General features: G+C 42.1%; 1 protein-coding gene across 1 annotated transcript in view; it reads left to right on the top strand.

Annotated features, from left to right (window-relative positions):
* The window catches only part of PTCD3 (pentatricopeptide repeat domain 3), a 134,110-nt gene that overhangs the window by 32,570 nt on the left and 87,437 nt on the right, over positions 1-14,103 (top strand). The window contains exons 7-9 of the mRNA XM_089692316.1: positions 3,017-3,140; positions 4,401-4,516; positions 13,632-13,687. Of these exons, the coding sequence (XP_089548442.1) occupies positions 3,017-3,140; positions 4,401-4,516; positions 13,632-13,687 (296 nt within the window). The remainder of the gene's footprint in view (positions 1-3,016; positions 3,141-4,400; positions 4,517-13,631; positions 13,688-14,103) is intronic.

Below are 14,103 nucleotides of genomic sequence, written 5' to 3'. Positions count from 1 at the left end.
AATAATACAACCATCATACAACCATCAGTCCCTCCCCTCATGCCAGGGTACTAGGTGTAATCCTGGATTCCCATCTGTCCTTTCAGCCCCAAATCCAATCACTGTCCAAATCTTGTAGACATCTCCCAAGATACGCCCGTTTTTAACCACTGAAACCACTAAGCAACTTATTCACTCCCTGGTTATCTCTCGCCTTGTCTGTTGTAACTCCCTCCTCATTGGCCGACCTCATCGCAGGCTATCCCTTCTTCAGTCTATCATTAATCCTTCTTCCAGACTCATCCACCTTACTAACCATTCCATATCTGCCATCTTTCTCTGCCAATCCCTCAACTGGCTTTCCATTGTCCAACAAATAAAATTCAGACCACTAACAATAACATATAAAGCCATTTATAACTCTGCCCCAAATTACATCACCAATCTTGTCTCCAAATATCACCCAAACTGTTCTCTCCGCTCCTCTCACGACCTCCTGCTCTCTAGCTCCCTTGTCCCCTCCTCCCATGCTGATCTCCAGGTCTTCTCCAGAGCCTCCCCCATCCTCTGGAACTCTCTACCCCAGTCTATCCGACTGTCGCTTACTTTGCCCACTTTTAGGTGACCCCTGAAAACCTATCTCTTCAGGGAAACCTTTCCTGCCTTCAGCTAATAACCAAATCTTCTATTTCTCCTATCAGTTCATCCCCCAGTTCATTACTTTTTTGTACCACCAGCCCCTCCCTCTTAGATTGTAAGCTCCAAGGAGCAGGGCCCACCTAACCCTCTTGTACTGAACTGTATCGTTGCTTTATTGTCTCCCTTTATATTGTAAAGCGCTGAGCAAACTGTTAGCGCTATATCAATCCTGTATAATAATAATAATTGTACTATGTTTTAGGTGCCATTGAAAATAATGGCACCTGAGCCTGCATTTTGCGATTACAGCGATTCTGCCACGATCCCAAAACACTAATGTGTGCCACCCTGGTTCACACACATGCAATTCTTGATGCTTTTTCAAGCTCACAGATTTGCTTGACAGGCTAGATATTATGTCTTCCTATTGAGGTGGTTCACACAGATGTGATCCACATGTATTGTGTTGAGTACCATTAAGCAAAGGATCCTGTGCCAGTTTGAAGTGGTGCGTTCCAGACTTGTAAATGGTAGAGTGGTAAGCAGAGATAGGTGTTCAATGCAAAAACTCCTGTCAATGACAATCCTATGTGAAGTCAATGGGAGGCATTTTTGCTTTGAAGGCAATGGGAGGCGGTGTGTGAACCTAGGTGTCAGGGCGCAATTTCTAGTCGCCATGGCAACCTGGCACCTGAGAGTTGTCAAGCCTTGCTTTAAAGGGTAACTCCATTTTTGTGGGGGAAAAAAATAGCAAATTAAAAAAAAATATATTAGTAGTATACACAATTGTGACACAAGTCATATTGTAATTGAATGTTGTTAAAAATTACCTTTCTGTTTCATAATATGATAAAATAATTCTGGCGCATTAAAAACAATTATTCCATACAGTATAAGCTATAGCATTAGGTTTAGTGAAAAGTCCAATCTCTGTGTAGAGTAGAAAGCAGGTAAGCGGCAGCCATCCAGAGAGTAGCCAGCTCTTCCTTGACAGTGTCTGTGTACTTTCCGGCCCTCCCTCCTTTTCCAGTGACGTCACGTCCGCTTGTGGTCCGTGTTGGTTAGCCTGGACTTTCTGGAGAGCGCCAGCCACTGTTTCCTCCTGTCCATTGGAGACATCCAGGTCCTCTGTAGCAGTCCCTGCGGGAAGAAGATGAATGGCCCAAGGACTTATACACAGATGAGCCTTTCAAGATTTTTATCTTGTGAGTGTTCTTAACATTGTGCCAATAAATCCTTTCCTAATAATACTACACTTAGGTTGCGCCTCCTTTTCTCTTCCTTTTCATAATATGGCAACCTGGAGGCATTCTGTATACAGATGCTGTTCAGAATGTCCCCCCAGAAATGTCATTTCCTGCTTGTTTGATTGGCTTACTGATTTTCCTAGAGGTCTGCACTAAGATACAAGTCAGATTTTGGGCTTTCCTGTAACAAAATTATTCTTTTTGATGAGATACTCCCAAAGGGAAAACACTTCTAAAGTTATGGCGATCCTGCAATTTTCTTTTTTTGGAGCCCAGCAGGTGTAGCAGCTGATTGACTTAGCACATGGACAAACAAACCACTATTTCTTCAGAACAGAAAAAGGTAGGAATCTGCAACAAAGTTTGTTAAAAATCCCTACAATGTACATGGATCACCTTGAGGGGAAGGTTTCTTTCTTGGCAAAAGTGGAGTTACTCTCCAAGCTGGCTATATATACACTGGCAGATTTTTGAACACGCTTTTTTACCAAAAATCTCTGTGGTGCATTCAATAATGCTATCAGAGAATTCATGAATGTTAAAATATTTTGTTTTGCTTTTAAGTATGAATGGAATTTTCCAAACAAAACCAACATACATTGTCATGCATTCAAGAACAATATTTCTATGGTGCTCCTTTGAGTATCCTTCTCTCTACGGTCCAAAACAAGAGTTGATTTGGCCCCACCAACCATTAGAATTTTTATCAGAAAATATTTGGAACGTTAATATTTCTATTAGTACATGGCCAGTCTAAGTCTACTATAAATGTAAAAAACAAACAATATGGCTTTAAGTTAAAGTGATTTAAAATCTTTAAACTGTGCAACATTTATTATTCACTTGTGTTTTATACTTTACAGTGTAAATCCAAGTTTTATTCCTTTGCTCAGAGGGTCTTACATTCTGATGCCCCCATTAATGACCTGTAGACACAAAAGCCAGTTTTAGATAGAAGCCAAGAAGCAGTAAGTTTGTGGGGGGTTTTTTGTTTGTTTTCTTTTTAATGGAAGAAATATTGAACACTATGGGGAAAAAAACACACAGAGAAAAAACGTCATAAAGATAATCCTCCTTGGACTCCAAACATGGTAGGCAGGTCTAAACCTGTGTAAATGTCAGATTTTCACTGATGGGATTTCTATTTCAAGCTCCTGATGCCGGAGACAGTCCAGCCACAAATTGAAGGAATTTGCGAGGAAGCCTTGACTGAGCGTGTTAAACTCCGAAAAGTCAAAGAGTCTGTGGACTTGTATGATCAGCTTCTTCAAGCCGGTATGTGGTTCAGTTAAACCTTTACATGTGCTTTTTGTTCGCCCATGAACATATTGATATCCAGGCTGATTGTTCTAGACTTCATCTGCTGATGACCTGACTAGGTACGAGCTTGTAACTGAACTGTATCAACTGGCCTGCATTGTTGTGTTTCTGGAGCCTCCGCTCTGGTGAAATTATGTAGTTGTCATAGTGCAGCTGCTGTTGACTATAAATTAAGTCAAGAGACTGTATTACTTTGAGGTAAGGGGTGATGTCCTTAACCCTGTAAAGCTCCAGCAGCAAGTGCACAGAGTCTGTCTCTTGACTTTAACAGAGCAATATAGAGGGAGCGTAGAAGGGGAGTATAATTGGATCAGGGGGTGAGCTTTCAAGACTGTTACTTTGAGGGAGGGGGTGATGTCCTCAACCCTGTGTAATCAGACAGGGGTGTACACCGTGTCTATCTCCTGACTTTATAGTTGTTGTAAACCTTTCCATATACCCAGTGAAGTGACTGGCCTCAGGTGGTACAAAGAGATGAAAGAAATCCTATTACATAGGTTGTACCTGTTTACCTGCGGCCCCCTCTTTTTTTACATCTGTTCAAAGTACAGAATTGCAGGTTACGGTGAGGAGAGCTCTGAGAGCTGATTGGATGGAAGGTACACACCCACTTTTACATGGCACAGAGCAACAGAGCTAAGGCTTTGCTGGAGATCCCTCCCCTGTCACCTTTTTTCTCTTGATTTCAGGAAAACTCATTAGAAGTGACTCATGCAGATAGCAGAGGAACAGAACAGTAAACAGAAATGATACTTAGTGCTTTGGATTGAGACAAGTACACGCTGTAGAGGAATATGCTTTGTTCATATTTAATGCCCAAAGTTTATAACCACTTTAGTGGAGAAATTGGGGGTCAGGGGAGCGTAGAAAGGGAGTAATTTGGGTCAGGGGGTTGAGCTTTCAAGACTCATTTTGAGGGTAGGGATGATGTACTCAATACTACTTAAGCTCCGACAAGGAACAAACGCAGGGTCTGTCTCTTGACTTTCATGGAGGAATTGAAGGGTCATGGGAGAGTACGCAGGGTATATCTCCTGGATTTAACCAAGGAATTGGTGTCCACAACAACCAGTTGGATTTTCCCAAGGCACCACAACAGGATGATTGTTGTTGGCAACAGCAGCAGGTTTTGCACTACATATTTTGACAGCTAAAGGCCCAGTATTTCAGATATGAACTATAGAATGTGAATGTAATATTCTGTCATGTTTGTAGGAACACCACCATCTCTAGAGACCACAAATAGACTTCTAGATCTTCTGTGCTTTTACGGTGATAGAGAGCCTTCATCGGAGAGTCAGCCAAATGAATCAGACCAGGAGAACGAAAATGTGAGTCACTATCGTATTGTAATGTGTAAGTGTTTTTACATTTGGGATGTGAATCATTTTATTTTTGTCTCTGAAATCACACAGATATGAAGGCTGTGATTGGTAATGGCTTTGCTGTAACTGCCCTTTTTTTCTCAAAAGGATTGTGTTCTGCTGACCAAACATGGTGAATTGCAGTTTTCAGCACAATTGACACAACAATGCTGACCTACCACATACACTTTGGGTATATTCATAAATGTTTTCACATAATGCTCTCTCAATATTCACAACTTTTTTTTTAATGGGATAGAAAAGGAAAAAATGTGAATTCTGGGTGAAAACGTTGCATGAATTTTATGTGAAAACATTTAGACATAGACCCTTTTGTGGTTTATAATAGTGTTGGTTCTGTAGCTCACCTTTTTCAATTTGGTTGTTGTAGTGCAAACTGATATCAGCCCTGTTACTGTTTTTATTTTTATCCTGTGTGTGTGTGGCCAGTGTAACACTAGACCAGTTAAGGCTGAACTCTAGGCAATCCTGTGATTTACAGATGACGAGAGGGGGGGATTATGTTTTAAAAATAAATAATTATGCATAGATAGTATATAGGGAAAGGTTTTATTATTATACAGGACTTGTATAGCGCCGACAGTTTGCTCAGCTCTTTACATTCTGGAGGGAGACAATACAGCAACAATACAGTTCAATACAAGAGGGATTAGAGGGCCCTGCTCCTGGAGCTTACAATCTAGGAGGGAGGGGATAGTGGTACAAAGGAAATTGGCTGTGGGGGATGGAGTGGTAGGAAGAGTAGAGGATTCCAGTATTAGATGGGGTCGGGGTAGGCTTCCCTGAAGAGATGGATTTTCAGAGTGTGCCTAAAAGTGAGCAGAGTAGGTGATAGCCTGATAGATTGGGGTAGGGAGTTCCAGAGGATGGGTGAAGCCCTTGAGAAATCCTGGAGACGAGCATGGGAGGAGAAGACAAGGGAGCTAGAGAGTAGGAGGTCTTGCGAGGAGCAGAGAGTACAGTTTGGGTGATATTTAGAGACAAGATTGGTGATGTAATTTGGGGCAGAGTTATAAATACCTTTTATACGTTATTGTTAGTGTTTTGAATTTTATCCGTTGGGCAATGGGAAGCCAGTGGAGGGATTGGCAGAGAGGGGTGGCAGATACAGAACAGTTAGTAAGGTGAATGAGTCTGGCAGCAGCATTCATGATGGACTGGAGTGGGGATAGCCTGCGATGAGGTAGGCCAATGAGGAGGGAGTTACAATAGTCGAGGTGTGATATGACAAGGGACTGAATAAGTTGCTTAGTGGTTTCCGGGGTTAGGAACGGTCGTATCTTGGAGATGTTGCGGAGGTAAAGTCTACATGAGTTTGTCAGTGATTGGACCTGGGGCTGGAAGGACAGATTGGAGTCTAGGATTACACCTAGTACCCTGGCGTGAGGGATGGGACTGATGGTAGTGTTGTTGATCTTGATGGAGAAGTCAGGTAGATATTTATTTACACGGGTAGCTGCTACACTATCTTTGAGATAAATGCCCAGGTGCTCACCCACAAAGAATTCCTGTGTTCCATCATAACATTAACAGTAATGCAGGCCATACGAGGTTCCAATTCCGAGCGTTTTTTCGTCGGAAAATTGAAAACGTTGTTCGCTTGGTAATCCGATGGTGCCATCAATGATTTCAAAAATCGGCCAACCAAGTCATAAAGTTCACCCCATCCAGGTCACGGCTCATGCGCATATTCTTTTTGGAAAAACGATTGTACGATTTGACCATCATTGAGTCGAAAACGGTTGTTTTTCACAAATTTTCCAACATGCCCAATAAAGTGACCATAATGCGTCGTCTTAAGATAGACGGGCAGCAAAAGTATAAACGCACATTATAAACGCATAATAGTCCAAACATTGGAACTTTTCCTTATAAGTGCACAGATCAATCAGTGTCTGGGGATAATGATCGCTCCCACTGGAATTAAATCAATAGGTGCTCGTGACTTCTGTGGATAAGAAAAAGTGGTGTGCTTGCGCTCACCAGACGCTCAATATAATTGTGCATGTATATGACACTCAGAGGGGCACTCGTGGTCATCTAAGGAACCGGTAAGGATATGGCACTTCTCAGGCACTTTGCACACCCTGGAACCGAACTCCAAACCTCTTTAGTAAGACCCTCACAGACAGCCACGACAGTTCCTCGGTTTCACTTGCACCCAGGCATCAGTTAGGTCAGCATCAATAAATATACACCTTTAAGTAGCTCAAAAGAAACGCCACCAGATATAAGCGCTCATATAGTGTAGTAGGGTTTATTGAGCCAGCGGTACAGATGTATTTAGGCAGATTATACCAACATAGTACAGCCAATGGTGGTAGTACAGTTAGATATGGCAAATAGTTGAAAATTCATTCAGAAGTTGTTGTAGCTAGTAAAGATGGCTGCCAGCCCCACATGTGGACTAGGCAGCAAATGACGTCCGTGCGGCAAGCTCCTCCATGACGCTTTTCATGCGACAGCACGTTGTCAAAGGGATTAGCTTGCCGTCGAACGTCCGCCGCTTTAAATAGCCTTCCGCACGTGCGCGAGTCGGGCGCCTTCTTGCCGAAGTCTGGCAGATCGGCCCTCCGTGCGTGCGCGAGTCGGGCGCCATTTTGCCATAGTCCGACAGATCAGCTGCATCACTGCGGGGGACCCAGACCAAAAAGAGCTGAATGTCATTATGAAGTACATTCAGACTAGACGCAGCTAGATCGGGAATTATATGTACACCTAAATGAATGGGCAAACCGAACCTTACCAGATTCCGAAGAGCAATTTAATACGGGAACATGCCAATACCTTATAGTTTAACCCCTCCCTACAGGGCACTTATACCCCCTTCTTGCCCAGGCCAATTTTCAGCTTTCAGCGCTGTCACACTTTGAATAATTGCGCGGTCATGCAACACTGTACCCATATGAAATTTTTAGCATTTTTTTGAGACAGGTAGAGATTTATTTTGGTGGTATTTAATCACCTCCTGGAGTTTTTATTTTTTGCTAAACAAACCAAAAACAACTGAAAATTTTGAGAAAAAAAATTTTTTTCTTAGTTTTTGTTTTAAAATTTTGTAAATAAGTGATATTTCTCCTTCACTGATATGCGCTAATGAGACTGCAGTGATGGGCACTGATAGGCGGCACTGACTGGCACTGATAGGCGGCACTGATAGGCGGCACTGATGGGTGGATTTGACTGTCATTGATACGTGGCACTGACTGGCACTTATAGGTGACACTGAAAGGCAGCTCAGATGAGCACTGATATGTGGCATTAATGTGCACTGATATGTGGCACTGACAGCTGGCATTAATGGACACTGACAGGTGGCACTGCTGGGGCTACACTGATCATCAGGGCACACTGATCATCAGTGCCCTGATGATCACTGTACATGTCCCCTCTGAGGAATGCCGATTACCGGCTCTCCTCTCCTCTGTCAGCGTGACAGCTCATGAGGAGAGAAATGCTGATAACCGGCATTTCCCTATTTTCATGAGATCAGCTGTGATTGGACACAGCTGATCACATGACCGAGCCGAAATCTTCAGCTCTTTCCGTTGATCGGTGATCCGCTGTGTCCGAGGGACACAGCACACCGCCGATCGCCGCACTGCACACTCTCGGAGCCGCGCATGCGCATTTAGAATGGGAGGACATCATATGACGTCCTCCCAGAACGAGAGAACCACCTTGCGCCCGTCTTTGCCTTATATGGCGGGCGGAAGGCGGTTCAGATAAAAACAAGGGTGGACATATTTTCGCAGCCATAGCACTATGAGACAATATCGCCATTTTCTTGGGGCCTCAATCACTAGATATGTCAAATATATTAACAGAATGTTAGTTGATAAGTAAATCTTTTATAGCCGCAATAATAGTCAATCGGGGTTTTGTATATATATATATATATATATATCTGGGAGCGTCTACTTTACTTTGTTTTTATATGTCATGAGTGTTATTTTGCACTTAAAAGGAGCAGCTGCTCTATTTAGGGATTGTCTGTGTTGCACCTAATTATGGGATGGTGCTTTTTCATTTATAGATATCATGAAGCCACACAGTCTAGATTTGTATTTGAAGAAAGGGATAGTTCCCTTTTTAGTCAGAAACTATTGTTTTGCCAAGCTATTTTCGGTTCTTTTTTGTGGAGCCGGACGCACTGACTGACAGCTTTGCTGGACACTGACTGGTGGCATTGCTTTGCACTGATCATCAGGGCTGTAAATTGCCTCCAGCATTGCTCCTGTTTCTTCTTGCTGGAGGCTGCCATTTTGTTTAAGCTCAGAGCCCTGAGCAGCAGTTGACCAGCTGCCCTCTGCCCTATAGCAGAAGTACTGCTACAGGGCGTCAGGGCTGTGCAAAATCACGTGTATATATACGTAGATTTGCATTTCCAGGTAGGGCCAGTGATTCCTGGCTGGCACTCGGCGATCGTCAGGGTGAAACGTGTGTAAACACAGATCTCTTTGCTGTCAACATGGACATGCTGTTTTGTATCTCTCTGCACATCATGTCCCTGTAGTAAAACACAGCACACAGTAAAACACACAGAGCACACAGTTAACCCTTGTATTGTCCCAGATGTTAACCCCTTCCTGCCCAGTGTCATTAGTGCAGTGTCAGTGCTTTTTATTAGTACTGATCACTGTATTAGTGTCACTGGAAATGTCAGTTCCCACTCAGTGTCAGAATGCCCACCGCAGTCCCGCTAATACTAGTATCAAACAAGTATCAACTAGTCATGGTCACCGCTATTACTAGTATCAAAAAAATTAAAATACAAATTTCAGTACATATCGCCATTTGTAGACGCTATAACTTTCATGTAAACAATTAATTTACATGTATTGGGATTTTTTTTTTTGCAAAGATATGTAGCAGAATACATTTTGGCCTAAATTTATGAAGAATTTAGAATTTTTAAATATTTTATTGGATATGTTTATAGCAAAAAGTCAATAATTTTTTTTTTCTTTTTTCCACCAAAATAAAGCTTTATTTGTGGGGGGAAAAAGGACATAAATTTCAGTTATATACAGCATTGCATGACCACGCAATTGTCTGTTAAAGTAATGCAGCGTCGTATATCAAAAATGGCCTGGTCAGGAAGGGGGGGGTTTAAATCCTCTGAAAAGGATAGGGGGGTTTAGTTCTGCTTTAACCACTTGCCCTCCAGCCAAGGAAGCTGCCTTCTGCAACTGCTATGGTGCTGCACATATGATCAGTTATAACACCAGTCATTTGATGGTTTGACAGTTTGGTTGAGAAGACAAGCAATTGTGACAGTTAGTATTCCTTGCATGCCGGGAATGTAACTGTTTTTGGAAATGAGTTTAGTTCCATTTTAATCTTTAGACTGCCAACAGATCGGCCTCTACAAATTCGGCACAATGCCTAAAAATGGAGAGCGACTGAGTATGTGCAGAGCAGGCTGAGGCCGTGTATTTCTGGATTTTAAACAGTATAGACACGTATTCTTAATGTTTTGCATAGCTATACCTGCAAAAGGGGCCAACCTGAAGTGATCTAGCAGGACTTAATTTTCTGACTAAAGTTCCTCTAAAGTGCAGAATTCAACTCTCCTATCCTTTATAGCCTTGGAAGCTGCTTCTGTTTGATCTACAGCTGCCATGTTGGTGCACATGTGGTCAGTTATGACATCAGCTATTTGATGGTTTAACAGTTTGGTTGAGGACACAAGCAAATGTGACCATTAGCAATCCCAGTATTCCAGGTATGTAACTTTTTTTGAAACCGTTAAATCAAGAGGTTTAGCTTTGCTTTATGATTTACTGCTGCCCAGGGGCTTTCCAGACAGCCTCCAACAAGAAGAAACCGATTGCTGGAGGCAATTTACAGCACACACTAATTTTGGTAGCATAATTATTTAAGCGGAATGTATGTTCCTTGCTAAAGAACTTTATTTTTTATCAAGTTATGGGTAAAGTTTCGCTTTAAGGGCTCGTTCACACTTGTCTTTATTTCTAACTCTTGCCAAACCCCCCATTAGCGTTAACGCTCCTCTAACGCGCCCAAATGCTCTATGCACAGTTTTGAGGTGGCTGATAGGCGTTTTCCAAGCGTTAAAACCGCACCACAAACTCCTATAATGACGTTAAATGGTATTACCGCACCGCAAACGCCTGCTAGGCATTTGCGGAGCAGCACCATAGACTTGAATGGGAGGCTTCAACTCTTCCTGACTAGACACGAGGCATCCGTTTTGACGCGACGCTAACTCTTCCATGTGAACAACACTGTGTACTGCCATGTGCAGAATTTTCATAGGCGTTTGAGAAGTGTTAAAAACACTTCCCAAACGCCTGTCTGACGCCTGCTGACAAAGCTAGTGTGAACGTAGCCTAAGTGTTCCATGTTATAGACATCATGAATGCATTTATAGAAGTCTTCTTTTGATGTTGTGGAAATCTTTTTCCATTTTAAGGCTATCTGGCTGTATATTAAATGTTGCTGATCACTGTTAAGGTATCTTAACAGCTGACAGGGGGCTGGAATAGATGCCATTTTAAATCGAGGGGGGGGGGGATTTAGTTGCATATTTATATTGACACAACTGCTCAGCTCAGTTTATAACTGAAAGAAACGTTGCACATGGGTAGGGAAAATGCACTTAAAAATGCAAGCGTTTCGCAGCCAACATTTTGTGGTTATCCTTCAAAATGCTAGAAAGTTTTTCATTAATCATGAAGCCCACAGTCTAGTTTTATCTTTTGAAAGAGATAGTCCTTTGCATAAAAAAAGGAAACTGTGTTTTGCTGCCAAGCTAATTTTTGCTTCTTTTTGCGAAGGTGGGCAATTTTGTTTTTCCTGTAGACATGTGGTCCATGGGTTTCTCTGGATCTCTGTTTATCAACAAGTAGAGTGGGTGTTAGTCAAACACTCTGGACTGGAAGGCAAAAATGGGTAGGTCCACCAAATATGCATCATGTTACCAATTTCATTACACCTCCTGAAGCGTTTATTTAGAAGCAATGGGGTCAAAGCAATCCATGACACAAGGTACTGATAAGTGAGCACCTCTGTTTTCAATTTAAAAGCTCGTTCACACCAGCTGTGCATTTTTAATGCAGCAACTGGTGTGAGGTGTGGTGAGGCCGAGACCAGCACAATGATGACGAATTTTACTGTGGTGTGTTTTTGTTGTTTTGTTTTTGTTTTGTTTTTTTAACCTCCCTAGCGGTCTGATTATGTCCATATTTCTGTGCTCAAAGCGGTACATTTTTTTTGCATGGAAATATGTATTTTTTTTTATTGTAGGCCTGTAATTTTTAGGAATAACTCACTGAAATCTGTCCGAGCAAGAGTCCAGTAAACATCTCGGGTATGATCAAATTGAAACACAAAATCATAAATTATAATTTAATAAATAATCATAAAAATAATAATATAATAAATTTAATTCAATAATATAATCAAACCAAAAACACTGAAATTTGAAATATAGCACCAAGTTCGCACATCGCTGAGCAAAGTCGCAAAATCGTTTTCAGTGTCTGATAAATTTCCCCCATGAATCATCACTCAATTCTGCAAGTGGTTCTAATTTACTATCGCTGTTCCCTAGCTGGTCTAAAACCGCTTTTGACCTAAAGGGACGCTTTTTGGACGCCATGGACGTTTCTCAGTTTCCAGGCAATAAGAACAGTAAAAATGCAGGCAGGGCGCAGGACAAAGCACTCGGGACAAAATGTATGTGAAATGGGTTGATACAGTAATGTTTTACTATGTGATTTTAGTGTATTTAGTGAATGTCACTTATTGTCATTTTCAAATTTCCCGCCATTCCGTCCCCGTATGTCCCGACGTCGCAGGGGACGGAACCCAGATGACAGATGCTGCCATTCGCCGGATTACATTGCCGGGGACACTGCAGGAGGGACATCGCGGGAGCGCAGGACAAGGTAAGTGAAGAACAGATGCCGGAGCAACACCGCATGGTAAGCCCGAGTGTAGCTCGGGGTTACCGCTTGTGGTACTGAAACTTTACCCCGAGCTACACTCGGGAATACCGCCAGGGAGGCTACATAAACTTTATTGAAATGTCAGATGGACATCCTATAAAGTTCAATTGTTAGCTCCACGGTGCAAGGCAGTGGATTGCCTTGCACCGTGCTGAAAAAAAGTACTGCATGCAGTACTTTTTTTCAGCGCTTTGTGCTCACACACCACTGCAAGACAGTGGCGTGAACCGGGAACAGAGGAGACAAGGCATTTTGCCATATCCATGCAGTGTGACTATGCTGGAATAGCTGCCCAATGCAGTCCAGCCACATGTGGTGTGAACATACCCTGAAACCGTTTAAATAGACCTTTTTGTTCTAACTAGTTGCTTTTCATTTTTCTCTAAAGTTTCTTTTTTATTTTCTGGAAAGCCAAAAAGCTTTTTTTACTTTATGAAAAAAGTAAAGACCCTTGTGGTTTTTTTGTTTCCTTTTTCACCTCATCATGGAGATTTTCCTTCACTTTCTTTCCCCAAAGGCACAATGGGAAATACATGAAGATCTCTCCAAAGTGAGTGTCCCTGTCGGCACTACCTGGTTCAACAAAAGTTGATCCTTCAATTGTCATCCAAACAGTAACAGCATTTAATCTGATGCAGTGAGGGTTCTGGCTGTCACAATACAATAGCCGGAAAGAGAGATTTACCCATCCACTCTGTTTAGCATGGATGAAGGAATCTGTTAGAAATCTAAGTGTGTTTGACCACCCTTGGACAGTTTTCTCCAGAACAGGTCTACTCATTTGGAAGATTTCCTCCCACCTCTTGTTCCTGTGACAACTCCGGAAAGACATCCGGATCGTTGGAGATGGTGAATCTCTTCAGAGAGACACAGACAGCAGTAAACCCAGACAGAAGTTGTAACCGCTCCACACTGTATCAAAAAATAAAGTTTTGGGTTTACATTTTTATTAAAAAAAAAAGCAAAAAAAAACCAAACTGTAATCAGCACATCTGTGTTTATTCCCTTTTATTGATAAAATCCTCATTTGTAAGTGCGTAGTTCTCGGGTATTTTGTATGTGATGGGATCTCATTTTATTTTCAGACAATTGACCAGAAGTATCCATATTCCAAGTTCAAGTCAGAAGTGAAGAGTTGGAGGTAATGCAGTGTTCATGGAGTGTCAATCTGTAATTTATCTCTAAAAAAAGGTCATGCCTTTTAGAGGAAACAATGAAAATATAGTAAAAAAAAAAGTGCACTTATCTAGCAAAAGTTTTCATGTTTTATGAATTTTACCTTTGGGCCCATTTACACCACATGCATTGGGCTGCAATTAACTGCATTACTCAATGAAGACCCTATTCAATAGCAAGCCAAAATCTATGGTTTCCACTAGGCTCAGTTCTTGCCAATACCTTGAGTTTTGGGATATTCTGCATTTAATCTCAATGCACTGCCATGTGCCACAGTGAACTGCCACACACGTTAAGGGTGCTGAGTGGCCCCTTCAAGTGGCACCCAGGGCATGCTTCACAATCTGAATAAAAGTGCCACTCGGTCTACGGTCTGGACTG

This window comes from Staurois parvus, unplaced genomic scaffold (assembly GCF_062004578.1).
Source record: "Staurois parvus isolate SC_StPar_1 unplaced genomic scaffold, SC_StPar_1.0 ptg000581l, whole genome shotgun sequence".
In the NCBI taxonomy this organism is placed as follows: domain Eukaryota; kingdom Metazoa; phylum Chordata; class Amphibia; order Anura; family Ranidae; genus Staurois; species Staurois parvus.
Note: the sequence above shows the minus strand (reverse complement) of the source record. Positions and strands in the feature narration are given on the sequence as shown.